General features: G+C 46.3%; 1 protein-coding gene across 40 annotated transcripts in view; it reads right to left on the minus strand.

The window, feature by feature from the left end:
- The window catches only part of CELF4 (CUGBP Elav-like family member 4), an 846,252-nt gene that overhangs the window by 48,829 nt on the left and 774,281 nt on the right, over positions 1 to 23,142 (minus strand). For 14 of the 40 annotated variants that reach the window (XM_065406462.1, XM_065406447.1, XM_065406431.1 and 11 more), the window contains 3 exons: positions 17,471 to 17,620; positions 2,748 to 2,813; positions 328 to 408 (listed from right to left, as the gene is read on the minus strand). In XM_065406462.1, the coding sequence (XP_065262534.1) occupies positions 328 to 408; positions 2,748 to 2,813; positions 17,471 to 17,620 (297 nt within the window). Of the gene's footprint in view, positions 1 to 327; positions 409 to 880; positions 884 to 2,003; positions 2,009 to 2,747; positions 2,814 to 17,470; positions 17,621 to 23,142 lie in introns of all 40 variants that reach the window. The other 26 variants (XM_065406471.1, XM_065406452.1, XM_065406469.1 and 23 more) reach the window with 5 other exon arrangements.

Below are 23,142 nucleotides of genomic sequence, written 5' to 3' on the forward strand. Positions count from 1 at the left end.
GACGAAATAGGACTTTTCGAGGAACGCTTTTCTAGATCCGCCACTGCTGGCCTTTACCGTATGCAACGTAATCAAACCTTCTGAATTATGCTGCCCTCTAGTGGCTGCAGCCCAGAGAGGACCTAAGCACGTACCCCACAAGTGTGAACTTTTCTATAGGTTACCAGTAACGCCTGATGATGTTACACAACAGATGGAGAGTGGACGAGAAGAGGGTCCAAAGTAATGAGGCATTTTCTGGGCTCTATGTAACTGGGGGGTTGGGGGAATACAATGCAATAGGGGTGACTTGCTAGGTATGGAACAGAGAACAGCCTGTTTACTTACCTTCTCTCTGTTGCTGTGGGATCATGGGAGGCGGCTGTGGAAACGCTTGGCTAATCTGGCCATAAGCAGCAGGATAAGCAGCTATAGGAGAAAGAAGGGGAGAGAAGAAAGATCGAAAGATTTCAGCAATGGAGAGTCAAGACCTTTCATCCCAATAACCACACATGCATGCATCCGAAGAAGTGGGTATTCACCCACGAAAGCTCATGCTCCTAGACGTCTGTTAGTCTATAAGGTGCCACAGGACTCTTTGCTGCTTTTACAGATCCAGACTAATACGGCTACCCCTTTGATACTTGACATCAGGAGCTGTGTGCACATGTGTATGTGTCTGTGGGGCAGATATGAAGGAAGAAATTGCCCCACACTGGGGCACTGCAGAGGGGGATGTATATTAAGAAGCATCAAGGATGGATCCCATTTCATTGTTAAAGCCTGAAGGAATCAGTTGTTAATGATATTAACCAAAACACCGTTTTAAGCGACAGGAAGTGAATTTCAGGTAGATAGCGCCATGTAGCAGAGGATTTTCTAGGGTTGGATGGCAGGGGACCAGCTGGAGAACGCTAGGCTGGGGAGGAGGGACAGCTTCTAGCCATCAGGAGGTGGAGCCAGGTTGGGATTCTTAACAGGAGTCAGCCCCATCTTCTCTCTGCCTGGCTCTGCCCTCCTGATATGACCCATCTCCCACTACAGCTGGTTCTGGTGGCTGACATCTCCCGCCACAAAGTTCTGCTTTGCTCTCCCTACATTTTGCTTTGAGTTTCCGGTCCAGGATGGGGGGATGCAAATCCCGTTTGCCCACACAACAGGCATGCCCTCCTCTACTGTTCCTTTGCACTCGAGAGAGAATGGATGGGTCGAGGACGAGCTGGCCCACGAGGAGTAGCTTGGAAAAGGAGCCTGAAGCTATCGCATGGATTTGCTGGATTCCTAGCAGTGGGGAGGCAGACTGGCTATGGGACTTTGAAGAATGTGCCCTATATTGTCTGCCATGTTATCTCATCACTTCAAGCTCTTCCTACCATCTGATCAGTAGACTCCAGCCACTGAAAGGGAAGGGGTTGGTTCAGACACTTGTGGGGAGGGTCTGGGGTGAGTATCTGGGGCTGTGGGCTTCCTAACACAGGGAAGGTGATTGCAGGATGGGGTTTATCGCCTAAGCAGACGAGAGCAGCTCAGCCAGGGAAAGGTTCGGACACAAAGAGGTCCCTCCTGCTGGGAGCCCAGACTGACCTTCTCACACAGCACAACCACCGCTCAGGCTTTTGGGGCCTTATTTTGTCCTTTCGCACATTGCGCTGCCATGGTGATGGGGCCCCCGTCTGACTAAGCCTCAAGGACTGGCTGACGCTGCATTCCCAAAACTCCCCTTGGCATTCTAAGGGCATAAAGGTGGCAGGATGGGGCCACTAAAACCCCCTTGCTACAAAGAGAGAGACTCATGCATTGACTCACACACACACGCAGACACTCCCCCTCCCCCGAGAGGGCAAGGGGAGCCATTTGGTACTACAGTCGGCAGATTACATGCCTGACTCTCAGAAACACAGCGTGAGGGCTGCCTGAGTCCCAGAGAGAGGGGGAAAGGGTATACGTGTGTGCAGAGGGGTTAATTAACAGCTCAAAGGGTTGAGCTGCCGCCCATCCATCAAACTTCACGAGCAATAAATGACAATAACTAAAACACCAGCAAATGAAGCTTTACATGGAGAATTAAATTAAGTTCCCAGATACAGCCCTGACATGAGATAATAGCCATTCCTCAGCGGGAGCCCGCGGCCGCCCTAGTTACCACAGGAAATAATGACTTTGGGGTTGCGGCTTCCTCATGGTGTTAGCTTGGGTCACCTCATAAGGGGATGTTGAACACGCTCTGCGCCCAGTCATCCCGGCTGGTGTCAGTCCATCAGTTTCAAAGGAGTGACTCTGGTGTGACGGGGAGCAGAGGCTGGCCTTGTTGGGAAGCTGCTGGGAAATGTAAACCAATTTCTCAGCCGGGGAAAGGTTGTGTGGGGCTCTACCATTGGCATCCTCCTCCGGCCGTGACACAAGGGAGACATTTGCATAGTGACCACAGAAAGCGGGAAGCGGAGGGGCTTACGGGCCTGATTTTCCTCTTGCTAACAGCGGTGTCAATCTGCAATGATTCCACCACACTAATTTAAGGGCCTGATCTGTCTCCCACTGAAGTCAACAGAAGTCTTTCCTGGCCTTTCGAGGGGAGCTGGATTGGGCCGTAGAAGCAAAGCTAGGCCCGTATGTTTTGTTTTGGGAGGAATGCAATCTCAGACCCCTCTGCCCTGTTCCTGTTGCTGCCCCTGGGAATGGCTCCCTTCACCCAACCCCCTCAGGCACGTTCAGAGGTTAAAGGCTTTGGGGACGTGAAAGGTTTATTGGGAGAAAGTGTTAATACTAACGACCTGCGTACTGCTGCACTCCAGCGTAGGCTTGTTGCAAGGGGTCTGCTGCAGTCGGGCTCTGTGCTGTGGAGACAGAAGAGAGAGAGGGAATAAAGGCATTAAAATATCACGTTCACACTGGCTTTCTCTCTGCTCAAGTGTTTTGCGTGCGGGACGGATCAACCTGGAGAGAGAAACCCACAGAACAGCTGCGGCACGTGCATCCCACACAACAAATTACACCACGTTTGTTTTACCTACCCATGAAAGAAGAAGGGTTTTGTCAGACCTTCGTGGAGGGAGGGGAGGGGATGGGGGTCTGAAATGAAATAGTCCAAAATAGCTTTTGGTCCTGAAAGTGGGATGGACTTTTCATCAGAGACGTTTCTCTGGAGAGTTCTGCTACTTCCCATTCCTACCATGAGAACCCATCTTGTGGGATTGTGGGACTTCTACCTTGCGCTACCTGGCAAAACGTGACTCCAGGCACACGCAGGTATACGCGATTTATCTCGTTCGCAGCAATGCTGCACACATCAATTGTTCTTAGGCTCAGCCCCATTCCCTGATCCTCAAGAGACAAACCTTTCTACATTCCCCTCTGGAACGCCTCTCATTCCTCTCCCGGAAGTGGAGAGAGGTACAATAATAAAAGAAAAAACAAAGAAAGGAAGAGAATCCTTTCACAACCAGGCCTCTCCTTAATTTGTGGCCTCTAGCTTTAATGTTACTCAACCATAACGGTCACAAGACAGACGCCCGGGGGTGTAGAGCACTGAGGCAAGAACCAAGGACTTGATGAGTCTCTACTTTTTCTTACAAACAATGCACGTGTCAGGGTGAGGAGCTGTACGTGGGAGACGGAAGGTGTGAAATGAAAGGAAGAGCCTGGATTTGGAGGACACGTCATTATTTTCCTTCTAATAATCAGCACTAGAGATAGCCCTGAACCAATCCCAAATTTGGGAGACAAATTTAGATCCTGGAGTTTCTCTAACTATACCATTTATCCAACTTATTATTGCTACTATTTATTTGTGTTACTTAGCACCTCAGGACCTCACTGTGCCAGGCGCTGTACAAACACAGCACAAAAAGTCCCTGCCCCCACAAGCTTATAATCTTAGCATAGAACAAGAGACAACTGCTGGACACGGACAGACAGATGGGGAGCAGAGAGAAACAAAAGCTCATTTGCTCTCTGAAGCCTCCCAGCGCCCTTTACAAAATTTTGCTTAACCCGCTGCGGAAATGCAGCCACCTCTGTGGCAGAATACGGCGGCTGTTTCAAAGGGCATAGCAAGGCTGGCTAACAGCTTTAGGAGAGGAAGCCGCCAATCTCTGGGTAAGCCACTTAGTCCCCTTCCTGGCTTCAAAGGGCATTTTCTTTCTACACAAACCTCCCTCATGCTCTCCTAAAAGTGTTTGTTTTTGTGAAACTTTAAAGTTTAGTTCAAGTACAGCCAGAGCTGGTAGTTTTTTTTTTCTCCCTTTCCCCTCTGGTTGATGAAAAAAAAATGTTGGATAAGCTCTTTCTTTATCTGCAGCCATAAAATATTTAAAGCAAAGCTTGACTGAACCTCCAGTCCAAATGTCACCTTGGCCCTAATATTTCACTTCTTGTTATGAGTTTAATTTGTATTTATTGGTGCTGCACAGTTTTACATTTATGTGGCCCCTCCAGGCTTTGTACTTTTAAGACAATCCCTTAGGGAGCAGCTACTTCCCCCCTCCCCTGTCTCCTTTCTCTGAGAATGGAGGTGTGGCTGCAGGCAAGGGCTCAGATGGTGCAGACGACGTGGAGGTCTCGCAAGAAAGTCTGGTTGCCCTTGCTAAGGCTAAGGAGAGACACTGAATGTGTGATAGGGAGGAGTACGGGCCGGCTCTTATCGGCCCACTGATTTTGGGAGAGTGCTGTAGCTACCCCGTGTGTCGCCCTTCCCATCTGATTTGAGCCGAAGTGTCGAAGGACAATATTAACCATAATGGAGGTCTTCCTAGTTGACTCGCCTCACCAGGGCTTGGGACAAGGGCAGAGGCAAGTTGCACATATCTCAGAGGGTAGAAACCGACTCTGGCCAGCTCTCAGAGTGAGTTTGAAGGATCTCTTTGACTGGTTGGGCTGCAAGAATGGGTCATGTGGGTAAAGGCTTAGAGCAGGGACTGGTGTCAAGATTTACGGGAACCAGCTTTGCCACAGACTGGCTGAGGACAAGTCTCTAGGATGGGTCTACACTGAGATGTAACGCCAGGGTTAGTAGAGCTTGAGTTAGCAGACCCAGGTTTGATAACCTAGGGCTTGAGCATCTACACTAATTTATAACCCCATCTTAGGAATTGCTGAACCCTGGGTCCCAACTGCGGGCTCCAGTGTCTACACTGCATTATGGGGGCCCAACTCCAACCATCCATATAGCAGACTTCCTCGTGCCCTCCCAAAATGTGGCCCCTTTAGCCCTTTGTTCATGGTGCAGTGTAGGAAAACTTCTTGACTGTCCACCAAACTTGACTGTCCAGGGGACAAAGAAAGTCGGCTCGTGGGATTCTTTTGGTGGACTCCCAGAGCACGAGTCCAATGGGGCTGTGTCTACACTGCAAAGCAATAGGGCTGGAACCCTGGATCCCAGCTTGACTCAGGCTCAGGCCCATGGGGTCCTTGGGACCCTGAGTCCAAGCCCCAGGTTAGCACGATTTATGTGTAGACAGAATGGGAGTTAGGCTTGAGGCTAAGTTCAAATCTGGGGCTTACATCGCAGTAAGTGCATACAGTGCACTGTAGTCTTAGACTATGCTTCTGCACATGTTTTTGCTCAACCCTCCTACCATCCACACACAACCTTCAAGAACATGCTAGTTTGTGCTTTGAACCCACGCTCAACTACACGGCTGAAGGTAGGGTTAAAGCCTGAGCTGTGCTTTAGCTTGGGCTGGAACCATCCCATTTTGCAGTGAGGACACAGGCAAGATCATGCGAGTCCTGATGGCCCTCCACTGCCTTCCCACAATTCCCCCTGAGGGAACAGACAAGTTCTCCTGTAATTGTCAGAATTGCCTGGGAAAATCCTAGAGTATTTCAGCATAAAGAACCAAGGGCTATGCCCCCAGGTATGCCCCGGGCGAGTACAGAGGACACAGTTGTGGGGCTATGCTTAGCTGTGGGGACGCTCACACCTGGGCTAAGTTAACCTGAGTGCTCAGCTGCAGGTTTCGATCACCCAGGCTAACGATGCAGTGTGGAAGTACCCTTAATTTATACATGCCTGAGTTTATCTATACGTAAAATGGGTAAGTACTGTGTTATCACAACATTCATCTCCCCTTCCAAATATAATTTAGTCCATGCCTTGAGTGCTAGGTGAAACCTCCCAGTAATAACAAAGCTTTGTGACCACCAGAAGATCTCAAGGTGCCAATTACAACAACCTCTCCCCTTCTGTGTGCTGGATAAATATTTGGAGTACAGTTAGCTGGAAACATTTTTTTGACGGAATTTGCTAATGAATCAAAATAGAAACACTTTGCAGAGATGGTTCAGTTCTGACAACATTCCTTCAGACACCAGGCAAAGCTCTGATACAACCTGCTGTCTTGCCCAGCAGGCTGCTGGGGGGGCATAGGTTTCCGCTTATGCGGGCTTCCCTGGGTTGGGGACCCCAGAGCTTCCAGGGTCTGTGGGTCCAGGGCAGCTGGCCAGGGACCCTACGTCTCCATCCCCTTTCACGGAGAACTTTGAAATTTGTAGTTTTCGTTCCTAATCGGAACAAAACCAGATTTCGAGCTACCTAAATCCTCAGCTCTATGGAATTATCTTTCTCTGCCCTACTCTAATCTGGAGCCTCCTTTTATAAACGTACTAAGGCACAGAGAGGCTCATGATGGCCGGCTCTTGCAGAGATGACAAACTCTGGCAGCCTTACGGAATCTCATCCTCATCTCTGACAATCAGACTTTGTCCACTACCACACAACCGCTCAGTGGCAGAGCTAGGAACAGAAGCAGGCTTCCGGACTCCTAGGTCCCTTGGTCTGTCTCCAGCATCCGTGGGAAGCCCACCTAGCTTATAAGCCACATTCTCATAATCAGGGCCAAGGCAATCCGCTTAGGAAACTTAATTTTAAATTACTTTTAACCTTTTAAGATTAAATATTAAAAAACGGCAACATGTTTTATTTAAAGGGTTTGGAAAAACAGGCCCCTAAATGCAGCTCTGGGCCCTCCCACGCAAAGCTTTTAGAGCTTGTAATTTCCCTCCGCCTTTAGGAGACTTGTCACATGGGCGTTATCTAACCGTGAAGCTGTGGGTTTCTCACTTGATGCTGATCTCTCCACGGATCATGTAGAGAATTCCCCCTGGCCCATGGAAAGTTTCCCTATTGATTTCAGTAGGCCCTGGAATGTTACTGACAGGTAAGGAAGATACAGGATTCTAATGCTTTCGCCTTACTGCTGGCACCTGGGCATAAACTCAGCCCCAGCCATTCTGTACAGACCTGCCAGGCAGGGAGTGGTGTCACGGTGAGAGCCGATGCCCTGTATCTCCACACTAGCAAAGAGACCTGCAGGGAGGCAACACTCCAGCAGCTTGGGGCTCTGGGAACCATAAAACCAGCTTCATTCTGTACTTCATTCCTTGCCCAGACCCCTGGGAAAAGACGATGAAGGCTGAAGATTGGTAGTGTAATGATTCCCCTGGCTGAATCCTAATCTGTGGGGTTGAACCTCTGCCTGGTGGATCTGAAAGCTTCTACTGCTTGAGCTAAAGGACCTGGCTTCCTTAGCTCAAAAGCTGTAGCAGATTCATAAAGCTCTCAGCACAGTCTAGGCACTAGAGGGAGACAGAGCCATGCCATGTTAATGTGTGCTGCAGCCAGCTTGGATCTCAATTCACCTATAAGTGAAATGAAACAGGAGTTAGGATTTAAGATGGGCCCGAGCTACACAGTTGAGATCCAGATCCAAACTTTCCCAGAGTTTGGTTGTGTTTGGATCCTGGGTTTTGGCTGGGTTCATATCTCTAGTTAGAATTCAAAGTGAAGGGGGTGTCTGAATTAATTCTCGGTGTCCTAACCTAGAAGGGTGTGCAGGGATATGTTTTATCACTCTCCACATACATGCCCATTAACACACGATCCACATTTTACAGGGGCTAGTCCCAGGGCATCCAGCATCCTTTCGTACTGGCAGGGCTCAGCTGTGGTAATGGAAGAGCGCTGTTAATTCGTGGCGTTTCCCCTTCCCTTTCTGCATAGACCCACTTCTCTTTTCTGTAGCACTATCGTCTCCTTTAAAACCAAACTTAAGCTGAAGTGAGCATGGTGCCAGGCGTTGGACCGACAGCACTGGAAAATGAGAGGCCAAATTCAGAGATGTTGCAGCCAGAAGTGTAAGTTAGACACCCTTGCAAACAAATTCCCTTGCTGTCAGACTCGCATAGCTCTTACACCCATTCTGCCGCTGTGCCAGGAAGACTAAGGTGGTGTCACTTACACGCTGAGGATCTGGAAGATGGTGTCAGAACAGGAGAGAGGCTACTGTTTACAGCTGATCTCAAAAGGCCAGATTGCTGGCGGAGGTCGCTTTAGCTCGGCTGAAGCTTCTAGAGCTACGCTGATGTACAGTGTCTGAGGATCCGGCCCAGTCAATGCAAGAGAAAGGTGCACTTTGCAAACAGATGTTAGTAGTAACTTTGGCTGGCAGCTCAGGGCAAGAGCCTTATCCCTGGACAGGAGACTGAGGGAAGAAGATTGCCTCGATATTAATTTGATCATTTCCATATCTCTACGGGAAAAGTCCTGCTCAGATACAATCATCTCTTTGCAAGATGACCCTGGCCAAGATGACACAAGGTGACCACAGCAGATAACCTTCCATAAACCTGGAGACATAAAGCAAGCCAATGACCTACTTTACGCCCATAAATATAAATTTAACGAAGGCAGCACTTATTCATTAGGCAGAAGTCAAGAAACGACTCCCAAGTCCTTCAAAGAAGTAGATCCATTAATGTCACTTTCTGAATCCTCTGCCCAATGCCAAAAAAACCCAAGGATGACTTCCCAAAGTCAGCATGAAATCCCAGCACTTTAAAATAAAGGCCAGGAAGCTTTCATACCAGTGTAACGTTTATCTGCTTAAAGGGACACCCAGCTGCTTTTAGGCCCAATATTTAGCTTCCCTAGGAACATACGGGGATGATGATTACAGAATCTAAAACGTTTTCTTAAAAAGAAATTCAGTGAAAATGGTGCTTTGAAAAAGATGTAATAAATATCCCATTCCTCCCGGGACATCAGTAACTCAAACACAACAGCTGCAAGTTAGTCAGTGTCTCGGTGACCAAAAGGTGAAACTGACTACATACAAAAAGGGCTGGATTCTGCTCTCTTATATATCAGGGTAAATCAGCAGGAGCTGAACTGAAGTCAATAGAGTTACACTGGTGTAGATGAGATGATGAAGATTAGGGGCTGATCCAGCTCCCTTTGAAGTTAATAGGAGTCTCTCCATTTTCTTCAGTGGGATTTGGATTGGGCCCTGAGGTCCAAAGTCTCCAGATTATTGTAGTTTCACTGTCCCAGCTCAGGTTTAAACACATGCAGCATACAGGCTGCCAAGCAAATGTTATTGCTGAAATCCATTCAGTTTGATTTAAGCGAGGTCTTTGCTCCTGTGAGGTGCGGAGCAGAACTCAGCAAAGAACGGATTTTTCAGTTCAGGGACTGAATTGAACGATCTGAAAAAAAATTTGGTTTAGTTCAAAATGAAACTGAGGTCCTCCCCTGCCCCAAAATGAAAAAAAAATAAAAAAGGTTTTGAGTGGAATGAAACTTTTTGTTTCACCCCAAACGATCCCCCCTCCCCTTTGTTTCATTTTGGGATTTTTGGGGTTTTTTTCCACACTTTTTGGGGGGATTGTTATAAATTAGCTACCTATCTATATGAAATGCTGTTGCCAAACAAAAAGTCAAAATGTTTCATTTCAATAGGGCTAAAATGAATCATTTTGACTTAAAAAAAAATCCGGTTCTGTTTTTGTCTGAAACTATTTGCTGAATTCGACCCGAACTGATGAATAGAATCATAGAATCATAGAATATCAGGGTTGGAAGGGACCTCAGGAGGTCATCTAGTCCAACCCCCTGCTCAAAGCAGGACCAATTCTCAACTAAATCATCCCAGCCAGGGCTTTGTCAAGCCGGGCCTTAAAAACCTCCAAGGAAGGAGACTCCACCACCTCCCTAGGTAACGCATTCCAGTGCTTCACCACCCTCCTAGTGAAATAGTGTTTCCTAATATCCAACCTAGACCTCCCCCACTGCAACTTGAGACCATTGCTCCTTGTTCTGTCATCTGCCACCATTGAGAACAGCCGAGTTCCATCCTCTTTGGAACCCCCCTTCAGGTAGTTGAAGGCTGCTATCAAATCCCCCCTCATTCTTCTCTTCTGGAGACTAAACAATCCCAGTTCCCTCAGCCTCTCCTCATAAGTCATGTGCTCCAGACCCCTAATCATAATAGTTTTTCTGCCCCGAAAAATTCATTTTTCAATGAATTTACTATTTCTCAAAAAAAAAAAAAAAAAAATCCCCTCAGGTTGCCCTAATAGAGCCAGTGATTTCACTTCCATGGATCTAGGGCAACTTTCTCTGATCTCGCCATTCTCTGCCTCAAAATGGTCAACAACAGCCAAGCACCAGGAATTCATTTCATTCAATCTGTTTTTCTGTGCTTTGCACTATTATTCCTTATCTATATTATGAGGTGCTATCACCTCAGTCGGCGGCTTTGGGACCTTTTATACAGCCTTGTAGAAACTTGTCAAATAACTCAGCGAGCGGAGCTAAGACAGTGTCACCTCTCATAGGGTTCTAGAGGGGTGGATACTGAAAGTGTGTATTTGGGGTTGAGTATGGTGAAGCATGCGGGTAGGGTCAGAAAAGCAGGCCACACTGTTACCTGCTTTTCAGTTGAGAAGGAAATAAAATGATCACAAAAAGAAAACCCTCTGCAAGGTCAGGATCAAAATAAATAAATAAATAAACGAGTGGGAGGACTCTAGTCACCTTCTCCTTAAATCCAATTTAAATCACTCTCTACAGCCCTAATCTATATCCATAATTATATCATTTCGTACAACAAGCTTGCGAGAGGTCTTAAGAAATTTATGTAGATTAAAATTCATGGGTGCCATAGTACGGATTCCATATTATTAAGATTGATTAGGACAGCTGATGCTGTGATTAAAGAAGCCAGCGTTTACTGTTGTAATTAATTAGGTATTCAGACACAACAATAACTGCAATAACAGAAAGAATGTGCTGATCCGGCAGAAAACAGCGACCGATCCTGTGCTCTCTAGTCTCGTTTCGCCTTACAGGGGCAGGCTGCCATGCTGTCAAAGGCATGCTATCCCATCCTCCATGCCCACCACACTACGAAACTCCTCACGAGACCCAGGGGACCTGTTCTTTTGGCTTCTCTCTTGCAGGGCTGAGAATCCCTGTCCCTATCCACATGGCAAGTTCAGAGGATGTTCATGTATGTTCAGAGTAGAAAAACGAAGGGGTAAGAGGCCCCCACCTGCTCTAAATTAATATAACTTGCCTCTGGGAATTCTTATCTTTACTCGCCGTTTGACTTATGGCAAAGCCTGCGTGCCCCAACTGAGATCAGGGCCCCGCTGTGCAAGGTGGTTTTCAAACATACCGTGAGCCCCAAAGAGCTTCCACACTAAACCGACACAGGGGAAACAGAGGCATGGACAGTTGAAGTGACGTGCCCAAGGTCACACAGCAGGTCAATAGCAAAGCCAGGGATAGAGCCCAAGTCTCCTGATATATTATTATTTATTTAAAATATACGTATATTGTGGTAGCTCCCAGAGGCTAGCCAGTTTGAGTCCCTGTTGTGATAGGTGCTGTACAAACAGAGAGCAAATGGCAGTCTCAGCCCTACAGAGTCTGTCTACACAGCCCGCGGCAGGAGCCTCTGACCGTGGGTCGACAGATTTGGATAGGCGGGGCTTGCGCTACAAGGCTAAAAATGACACTGTGGCTCGGGCTATACAGCAGAGTTATTAGTAACAGAGGAAAGGGATTAATGGTCACTACTCGAGGCCAACTTCTGCTGTCCATTACGTGGTATAAATCCAGAGTAATTCCACTAGGGTCACAGGCTGTTAGTGGTGCAACAGAGAACAGAAGCTAGCCCATAAAGTGGTCAGTATCTTTCTTATTACATTTCTTACGCGCCTGTAAATGAGGCCCTGAGCCCTCAGCTCTCATCTCAGCTGGTACAAGGCCTTGCCGGCCGACTGCAGTCCCTGTCACCACTGTTAACCCGGAGCCGGTGAGCACGCTGTGGTTGCTGTGACATTGCTCACAATCTCGTGGCACAAAGGATTAGGCTTGTGCTCCTGCTATATGTTATGACACACTGCCGTGTTCAATGGCGCTCTGAACTGAGACGCCGAAAGGCCAAAGGGCCGGCAGATAAACTAGCGCAATCCCCCAAATGGCCTGAGATGAGCGTAAGGGGAAGGAAAATATTTGTTCCCCGGACAGAATCCCTAACTGTGAGAGAACCTCAGAACAGTGAATTCTGGCCAGACTTGGCGGGGGTGAAAGCAGGGCAAGCTTGCCTGCAGCTGACAGATCTGCAGTGGTATTGCATGGGAACTGTTGGTAGGTCACAACAGCACAATGCAGAGCAGCTGTAGGCACGGAGGCTGAGCACACACCCTTGACAAGCAGTGATAGGTGCACTCATGTTGCCTAATTTCAAAACCCTCTCAAACACGGTGGGTTCAAAAGTTCGACCTGAACTTGAATGATATTGGGTTCCTGTCCTCCGCCTGCCGGGGGGAGAGAATGGGAAAAAGGAGCCAGGCAGGAGAGAGAAAAAGAAAGAGGTTTTCTTTTCAGATGTGTGTGCTGCACCTACTGTGACGGCACTCTTTCGGTTTTGTTTTGAAGTTTTTATTTAATAAAAACGAACAGATTAAAAAATCCAACGAAAAAGAAAGGGAAGGCAATTACCTGATGCCTTTGTGTTTCAAAGATTGTGGTTTTTTGGTGGAATCATAGAAGATCAGGGTCGGAAGGGACCTCAGGAGGTCATCTAGTCCAACCCCCTGCTCAAAGCAGGACCAATCCCCAGACAGATTTTTGCCCCAAATCCCTAAAGGACTCCCTCAAGGATTGAACTCATAACCCTGAGTTTAGCAGGCCAATGCTCAAACCACTGAACTATCCCTCCCCCCTAGTTTAGGTGTGACAGACAGAGGGGGTGTCTGCGGATAGATAGATAGATAGATAGATAGATAGATAGATAGATAGATAGATAGATAGATAGAGGGGGTATCTGGGGATAGATAGAAAGAGGTGGTGTCTGGGGATGGATAGATAGATAGATAGTGTGTATGGGGATGGATAGATAGATAGATAGAGGGGGTGTCTGGGGATAGATAGATAGAAAGAGGGAGTGTCTGGGGATGGATAGATAGATAGTGTGTATGGGGATAGCTAGATAGCTAGATAGATGGTGTGTATGGGGATAGATAGATAGATAGATAGATAGAGGGGGTGTCTGGGGATAGATAGATAGATAGATAGAGGGGGGTATGGGGATAGATAGATAGATGGGGGGTATGGGGATAGATAGATAGAGGGAGTGTCTGGGGATAGATAGATAGATAGATAGATAGAGGGAGTGTCTGGGGATAGATAGCTAGAGGGAGGGTCTGGGGATAGATAGAGGGGGAGTCTGGGGATAGATAGATAGATAGTTAGATAAAGGGGGTGTCTGGGGATATATAGATAGATAGAGGGGGGTATGGGGATAGATAGATAGATAGATAGATAGATAGATAGATAGATAGATAGATAGATAGATAGATAGATAGATGGGGGGTATGGGGATAGATAAATAGAGGGAGTGTCTGGGGATAGATAGATAGATAGATAGGCTTCATGATTTGGAATTTACATTGATTCTGACACTCCGGACCATATGTGTCTAAAGATAGCGGTTGTTCTCTGTTTTGCTATTTTCATGCAAGGAAGGCAGTGGGTCAAATTCTGCCAGATGTTACAATGGTATAAACCCACAATGGAATTGTTCAGCGTTTACAGAAGAGTAACTGAGAGCTGAATTGGGTCACAAAGTGCTATATATGCTGTGCTGCTAAATAAATAAATAATAATAAATGTTCCTGAACATTTTTGTGCCAGACTTATACTGTAAACCAGAGGCTGGTGAAAGCTGGGTGGGGAGATGTTGTTTGGGGCATAGAACCACAGTGCCAATATCAGATATTTCAGAGGAGGGTGCAAGTTATCTCTTAATGGACAATGATAGAATAAGCCGCTGAACACTGAAAGTTTCTTCCTAATCTAGGCAGTTGGTTTCTAGCATGAGGGTTTGTGTCCTTCATACGTTTTTATCCAGTCTAATATAACCGTAGATGTTCTCATTATCCATATAAGTGTCTAATCCTCTTTTGAGTCCTGCTAAGCTCTTGGCCTCAATAATACCTTGTGGCAATGACTAAAGTTTTGGAATTTGCACAGAGCTTGAGACAGGTACAGAGAGGAAGTTGGAATCAATACACACAATAAAATAAATCAATCCTATTTTGGGAATGCTTGGATCCAGGCTTGTTCTCTGGGCCCATCTCAAGCTGGGACAAGAAGCACTGAAACAGTAGGCTAGGATTTGACCCATTGAGATCTCTGGAGAAACGTCTGATTAACTTCAATGAGAGCAGAGTTAGGCAAAGGCTGATTGGTAATATGCTGCAATTTCCATAGAAAAGAGGTCCACAGAGCACAGATAGTGTTCAAAGTTTTTCCAAATCGTATTGTTTGCATGTCGCTCCTCACTAGCTGCGTTTGGCCAGCCTGGGAACGATTTTGGTTTCTGCAATATCTCCAGCCGAAAATATTTTCATCTTTTAAATAGGGCTGGTGGGAAAACAAGAAGTCAGTTTCGTGAAAAATGTGCAGGTTTTGGAATGTGATTTCTTTCCCCCATTGGAATGAAACTGAGACCTTTTGAAATATTTTAGTAAAAAAGAAAGAAACAAACAAAAAATAACTCTCTCTCGCTCACTGTCCCCTGATTTGACCAGAAATTCCATCCTGGAGCTGAGAAATACATCCCAATGAAAGTTTCATGGACACTGATATGTTTCTGTGAAACATTTCAGTTTTGATAAATGGGCATTTTCTGACGCAAAACGTTTTGTCGAAAAATTCCTGACCAGATCTAGCTTTAAGCTTCGGATTTTGTGAAACTTGGTTGAGTTCCAGAAAACTATTTTCCCTTAATGTAAGCCCTGGGTTTTCCCAGGTAAAATAAATTAGAAATCTATTTCTCTAAGTAGCCAGAGGCCTGGGCTAGGCAAGCAGTAAAGATTCTGATTTGAAAGGAATTCTTATCAGGGAATAAAACAATATTAATAAAAACCCTCCATGAAGCAGTTCTGCCAGGGTTGATCACAAGGGCCTGATCCTGAAAACCTTCCTTGTTAGTCCAGTTGGACTAACATGGAGAATGGTGGTAGGATTGGACCCCTTAGTATTAATAACTCAAAAGGCCTAATCAAATCATTAGTCCAATTATTGAAGTTAAACGAAGGTGAATTTCACCCAGTACTACTAGGAATCGTAACTAAAAGTGAGTGGCATGCGCTGCCTCAGATCTTAGGTGTTTGTGAAAACATTCCGTTTGCCTGGATTTACATACCTTGAACTTCAGTTTGAGGGTTTGAATAAGCCACCAAACGTACACAAAATTGGACAGATGCCACCAACTTTTCCCCAGTCTCACATCAAAACCATAACCAAGCTTGGAGACCTTTAGAACCTTTCCTGGGGCTGAGACTGGAGTTGGGAACGAGATCTGGAGGCAGACAGATTTCATGTACGTGCGTACAGAAAGGTTTCCACTGCTCCAAACACGACAGTGACGGGACTACATAAATACACAGACTAGCTAAACTGAGTAGTTAGATAGATAGATCACCTCAGCAAACTATTTCAAAATGACATTTTGTTTTGAAATGTAGCTAAATGTAAGAAAGCCAAAAAACAACAACAAAAAGGGTGTGTGTGTGTGTGTGTGTGTGTGTGTGTGTGTGTGTGTGATAGAAAAACCATAAAAAGGAACAAAATGAAGCCTCAAACGTTTTCATTTGACCCCAAATAAAAACATTTTTTGGATTTTTCAGTTCAGCCACCGAACTGAAATAACTGATTATCTGCTCAGCTCTGCTTCTATCACCTAAGACTTCTCCTCCCTCCAGCACATCAGTAAAGTTCCCTGCAAGGATAAGCTCACCTAGTCCAAGAGAATCGCTGAAATGGAAGGAGTGCTTTTTGCATCGCATGAGGCAAGCTCATTGGCTGAAGTACTGACTCAGTGTTCAACTTTCTAACAGGCTAGATTAATCGCCACACACTCCAGGGTAAAACATTCCTACACCAGCTGGTGGTTAGCGTTAATTAGTAACATTTATTTAAATCATTTTTTTTATTGTGTATAAAATGGCAAGAAATGCCGTCCCATCAAATATGCAGCTTAAAGAGGGATGGATGGTTATGGTGAGATAACCGCACCTCAGAGAAATCTAGGTGCACAGGTGGGCCTCGTGAGATGTTGCTGCATCCTTGGCTTGGATGTGCCTAATAAAACACCACCTCACAACTGGCACCCTTTGTGTCAGCCATAGCAAACAGGCCACATGCTGAATGCCTATGGAAACTGGTCTAATGCCTCAACCTTAGAGGCGGTCTCTCCAGTGCAGGGTTGAGCCATATTTGTGGTGGGGGAGCTGGACCTGTTCTGTGGATACAGAAAGGATTTCAGTCTCCAGGGCTGTTAAGTGAGTTGAGCAGGGATACGGCTAGTGGGTCAGTGAACGGGACTGATCCACCAAGTGAAAGGCCTCCTGTAGGCCACTGCTACAGCACATGGGTTGCAACCAAGACCGACGAGAGCTGGGGGGGGAAGCCGGTACAAATTACCGGGACCCGGCGGTCCGGAAGGGGGCCCAGGGCCTGGATTTCCCCCTCCCCCCCATTGCCTTACCGGGGTCCGGCGGTCCGGAAGGGGGCCCGGCTTCCCTGGCTTCCCCCACCTCTCGTCGGCCCTGTTTAGCCGGTCCGCCCTTGCTGGGGGGCCCCGAAATAATTTTTTCACCGGGGCCCGAACCCGCTTTCGGCGGCCCTGGTTGCAACACGAGATGGACAGGGCAGACTAGCTGAATGCCAATCCCATCCCATCCCATCAAGACAGACTCCCATAGTGTCCTCCTTCCACAGTCACTCTTCTGCCCATAACCGAATTCAGGGAGGAGATCCGGAAGTGTGGGCAGTAAGAGACGTAGCTGATGACCGTCAGCTGAGCTAGGCTCAGCACAGCTCCTACAAGATCATCCAGGAACAAGCCCCCTTTTGGTACACCTGGGAGAACGACCACACATGCACCATGTTGGTTTCAGCTTGACCTGGCCTCACGTATGTGCAGGGTGGACACATGTGCCTGGGGCCGGCTTACCAGGTGAGATCTCCTGACCTTAGTGTCCAGCTACAAGGTAGCTCCCATGGCAGAGAGAAACACATTGGAGCAGGATATTGTCACTCAGAGAGAGAGGATGTATCAGATAAAGTTCTCAGGACTGGACCATCTTAATAGGACGGAAACCAACTGGGTCTGAGAATCGGGATGGTTTGGCTTACCTGGGTAAGGGTGGATGCCATTAGCGAACACAGCTTCTGCGGTGGGCTGCCCATTAGCCTGCGGTGGGAGGCCTGTGAAACCATTCACCCCAATTGGGGATGGGATGCTAGGCACAGCTGGTGCAGTGATGCCAGGAGGTGTGCTCCCACCTACAGGAAGGAAGTAAACAGAAGGGGGAAAAAACAGCTTTAGGATGATGAATTCCACAGGTGGTGACTACACACAGCAAACGTGGATACTACGGTGACGAACACCAGAGGGACGCCTAAGAATAACAAAATGAATAAAGGTCAAAATCATCTCACAATGCAATGGACAGTTTGCACCATCATGGGTAAGACTGTGCAACAGTTGCTCATGTTGGGGAGCGCATTAGATGAGAAAGGTTTGCCCGAGCTTGTTTAACCCCAGGAGTGGGCTTTTCCTCCAGTGAGCACAACCTTTAAACTAGATCCTCAGCTGGTGTCAACGGGCATAGCTCCAATGATGTTAAGGCCTGGCCTAATTTATTGGCAAACTATCAAGGCATTTTTTTTCTAACCATTGTTTGGCCTCAGAGGAGAATTCTGAGTCCCACCTTCATAGAGCATCTCATGTCATTTTGGTTTTAGTCTTGGAGATGTCAGCCTTCTGATCTTATTGAATCCAATGACTGGCCTACGGGCATGGCTATCACATGGCCTGCCTCTGAACTAGTAGGCTCTCCAGTTTCAGAATACGCTGAGTAGATGGCTAGTCCAAGAAGGAAAAAAGAACAGCTACAGTTTGTAGCATCATAACAGTTACCCCCACAAGGACAGCATTTCATTGGTGCAGTTTCACCCAACCCTGCCATGCACCGTGCAGTTCTGGCTGCACTGAGAGAGGCAGACAGACCAATGGCTAAATTCAGGGGTGAGTCTTGCGTGCTGTCTACATTAGAGAAATAGATGTACCAGTGATGAGCCCAATGTGGCTATGCGGCACCTATGTAAAACAAATTCAACACTGCTAAGATTTAATCTCGTAATTTAACAGAATAAAATGCATGGTTCTCATCTCTTCTTGACATCAGTGCATCAGTGTATTTGCACCAGATTAAGTGTTGCTAATGGAGACAGGACCTAAGGAAGTCCAGGAGGAGTTTAAATTTCAGCAGCCCCCCGCAACATGTAAATTACTCCAGCAGACGCCTTCCAGACTTAGCGAGACTCACACCCATTTAATGTGACCAGGTGGGTGAAGTAATATCTTTTACCTCTGAAAAAGAGCTCTGTGTGGCTTGAAAGCTTGTCTCACTCTCTGCCATGTACATTGGCCAAACCAGACAGTCTCTATGCAATAGAATAAATGGACACAAATCTGACATCAGGAATCATAACATTCAAAAACCAGTAGGAGAACACTTCAACCTCTCTGGTCACTCAATAACAGACCTAAAAGTGGCAATTCTTCAACAACAAAAAATTCAAAACCAGACTCCAACATGAAGCTGCAGAACTGGAATTAATTTGCAAATTGGATACCATCAGATTAGGCCTGAATAAAGACTGGGCGTGGTTGGGTCATTACAAAACCTAAACTTAATTTCCCCAATTCTAATTTCTCTCTACTGTTACTCAGACCTTCTTGTCAACTGTCTGTAATGGGCCACTCTCTTACCACTTCAAAAGTTTATTTTTCCTCCCTTGGTATCCTGCTGTTAATTGATTTATCTCGTTAGACAGACCTCACACTTGGTAAAGCAACCCCAATCCTTTCATGTATTTATACCTGCTCCTGTATTTTTCACTTCATGCATCCGATGAAGTGGGTTCTAGCCCACGAAAGCTTATGCCCAAATAAATGTGTTAGTCTCTAAGGTGCCACAAGGACTTCTCGTTTTCATCAACAGAAGTTGGTCCAATAAAAGATGTTCCCTCACCCACCTTGTCTCTCTAATATCCTGGGACCGACATGGCTACTGCTATACTGCATACCCACTTAATGTGTCATTCACCCCTCCCTTTGTATAGATTCCAAGGCCAGAAGGGACTATTAGATTATCACGTCTGACCTCCAGTATAGCACATGCCAGAGAACTTCCCCAAACTACTTCCTTTTGAACTAGAGCATATATTTTTTTATTAAATATATTATATCTGAATTAGGCCATTGACTCTAATGGTATGTAAGAGGCTTTAACTCATCCACCACATGTAATTTGCACCAGTGTAGACATTCTTACACAGCAGTAGGTGGGAATAAGTAGGGCTAACAGAGTGTAATTGAGTCTAGTTCCCTCTGCCTCAGTCATCACGTCTGAATTTATTATCATGGTATTTTATTAAGGCAATGCTTAGAGGTCTCATCTGAGACCAGGGCCCAGTGGTGCTGGTCACTGCATAGACACATAGTAAGAAGACCCGAAGATTTTACAAAATAAATAGACAAAGGGTGAGAGGGGAAACTGAGGCACAGAGAGACGACACGACTTGCCCACGGTCATGCAGCAGAGACAGGAACAGCACTCATCTCCCCAGAGCTGCAATCCAGTGCCGTAATCACTAGAGAACCCTGCCTCTGGGAAGCTGATCTCCTAGCTAAAGCGATAACCATCCACCCAGCAGCCATACTCTGACAGAGGCTCCTTGCATGTTCTCAGGAGACCTTAGGTACAATTCCACCACCAAAGTGTGGTGAAAGTTGGGGTGGGCTCCCTGCTTCTGACAGAGACACCCTCTATCGCACCCCTGCCAGAGGTGGCTCATTACAAATATTTCTGAAAAGCAATTTTCTTTTTGCTTTTGGAAGGGATCAGCTTGTCCGGGTGGCAGGTATTTTCAAAATATTTCCCGGGGCAAGAGTGATTGGTTAATCAGTTAGCTGGCTGGCTAGCAGTGATTTCAGCAGAGGAAGAGTCTGCATGAATTTCAACTGAAGATTCTTACAAGCAAGTGGAGGGAAGATGTTGTTTTAGACTCAGCAGACTGCATAGATTTGGTGATCAAAGACTCTAACTGAGACGACAAAATCTAAGCTTTTGGGAACTCTCCATTTCTCTTACTGTACTTCTGTGGGGACTGAACTGTTCAGATTTTAATTTGTTTCCTTTATTTATGTTTATAACTGTGAAGGCAATGTCTGTGGGTTATAAAATAGTCATGTCATGCTGTAAAAATTAGATTATTTGTTTCTTTATCATAAGATTTTATAAAGTTATTTAATTAAATTCATGTCTTTAGTTCCTTCTGGGATTTGAATGTGGGGAGGCTGACCCTGTGCCATCCTTGCTGAAAATCCGTAGAGACTGAACTCTGGGTCTCCAGCGACTTTCTATGGGAGTTGGGTTATTTTTTTTAAGGCACTGGAGATGGGAAACAAAAGTGAACTCTAGCCCACCCAAATGTTACACAGACACTCCGCTTTCGCTATATCATAGTGGATGCTATTTCAGTGCCTTCCCGCTGCCCAGAACAGACACGTTGCTTCTTCCCCTTTGCTTCAGATGTCACTGGCCTGAAGAAATTCCCTCTATGCAGTATGCGGGGCCCAGGGAACAAGAGGTGACATCCTGAGGTTCCAGGGCAGTACTCTTTGCACACACCATCAGTCTGAATGTCACAGAGCCTAGTTAGCATTTCAGTCGCTTTTCCTGATCTCTCCTCTATTTGCATAGGAAATGTGATTTCTTTACTTAAAATTGCAGTGAGGATTTTTTTTTTGTTGAGGTTTATTCCCCTCAATTCTTTAATTTTCCTTTGCATAAACCCAGTGGGGTCGGATCCCAAGCTGGAGTAAGTCAGCGTAGCGCCGCTGAAGTGAGTGGAAGGAAACCACTTTACACCAGTGGAGGATTTGGTCCTATATTTGGAAATATTTTAATGCGATTATACAGATGATGTGAGAGATGCAAAACTCACATAGAGCAAACAGTAGAAAGGTTGGGGGGGGCGGGAGGCGGGGAGGAATAAATGGCAAATTCTGTCCAGCAGGGTGATCAAGGTGTGGCCTGTAAGTCCAAGGCCACTAGGATCAAGACGGAGCACTGCTATCTAGTATGCTAGTGTAACACTGACAGACCCCAGTTGTCGGTGGGGGTGACTGAACCTGGGATCTCTAGAGCTAAATGCTTGAGCCTCTACTGCATGATCTAAAAGCCACATGGCTGTTAGCTCAGGCTGTAGCAGACTCATTAAACTCTCTCTAAGTGATCTTGGTGCCACTCGAGGGGCCAGAGCACCAGACCCAGGAGGTGCGTGGGTTACAGTAGCCACATTAGCAGTACCATTGACAGATAGAAAACTAGATGGAGGAGCACATATGGCAGTAGATGGATAGATGTACGTCTCTGTTTTCCCTCCCAGCCTTTGCCTGTCTTGCCTATTCAGACAGCAACCTGTGTGGGGTCGGGACTAGGTGTCTACACAGCGCCTAGAACAATGGGACCTTGAGCTCAGTTGGGAAGTCTAAGGGCTACCATAATGCAGATAATAAATGATGATAATTAGAGCTGGTTGGAAATGTTCTGGCTGCCACCCCCACCATCTCCTGGGACCCCCATCCTTCTTCATCCTAATCCTCAAAATGGACCTGACCAGACCAGGACAGAGAGAGGGACCCAGATGGCATCACCACCTCCACCAGCTCCAGCTGATTCTCGAACACCACCTGGTACGTGAGACTTTCTCATCCCCACTTCCCATGTGTAGTTTTCCTTATTTCTTCTCTTTCCTAGCCTCCTTTTGCCCTCTCGCTAATAAGAATCAGGCTTAGCTGGTCAAGACTGTAGATTTTGCAACTGCTGTAAGCCTGTGACCAGAAAGAGGAAGTTAAATGCAATGCCCTAAGCCTGCTGCTGGTACAAGTTTGCCAGGACTCTGAGTGGCTGATAAGACCATGTGGGGTGCCAGTGTTTTCCAGCAGTGAGGTTGCAAATGAAAGCCAACACCAGAGACAGAAGGTGCATTGTCTATCTTTGCTGTTCTCTTCTTTCCCCTTTTGTGTGCGTTTGTCTTGCTTTGTCTTCTTGGAAACGGGATTGAACAGCGGCAGTTACAGCATAGCTCCAGCCCATCTCAACTAACTTTTTCTCTTTTTGCCAAAAAGGATAGGTATTATCCTCTAAGAGATGAGACAGACAAGGTGGGGGAGGTGATATCTTTTATTGGACCAACTTCTGTTGATGAAAGAGACAAGCTTTCGAGCAGGTCTCTTGTTTAGCTCAAAAGCTGGTCTCTTTCACCAACAGAAGTTGGTCCAATAAAAGATATTACCTCATCCACCTTGTCTCTCTAATATCCTGGGACCAACACGGCTACAACAACACTGCAAACATCTAACAGACTGTCAAACAAGAGTTTTTGCCTTTATAGACTCTCTCTGGCTAAAGAGAAAGGGAACAAGGGATGACGTTAAAAAGAAAGCCTTACTTAATGCTTTATATTTCAAATGCATTAACAGTTTCCCCTTCTTTTCTGTATCTTTAAGAAAAAGTTAAAATGATGTGTTTGCCATAGTACTAGGCAGGCTGAGGTCTTTGTGTACCAAACCCCAAATCTTGTTTAAAACTACTTAATGTTGGACAGCTTCAGAGTCATGTTAACACCTTTGAGTCTCTGGCCCAATTTATTCCATCTAAATTGATACAACCGTTCTCCGGGCTGCCTATAGCCTGGAGAGCCAGCTCCCCATTAGCCCACCCGGTAGAATT

The sequence above is a fragment of the Emys orbicularis genome, chromosome 6 (genome assembly GCF_028017835.1).
Source record: "Emys orbicularis isolate rEmyOrb1 chromosome 6, rEmyOrb1.hap1, whole genome shotgun sequence".
Classification (NCBI taxonomy): domain Eukaryota; kingdom Metazoa; phylum Chordata; order Testudines; family Emydidae; genus Emys; species Emys orbicularis.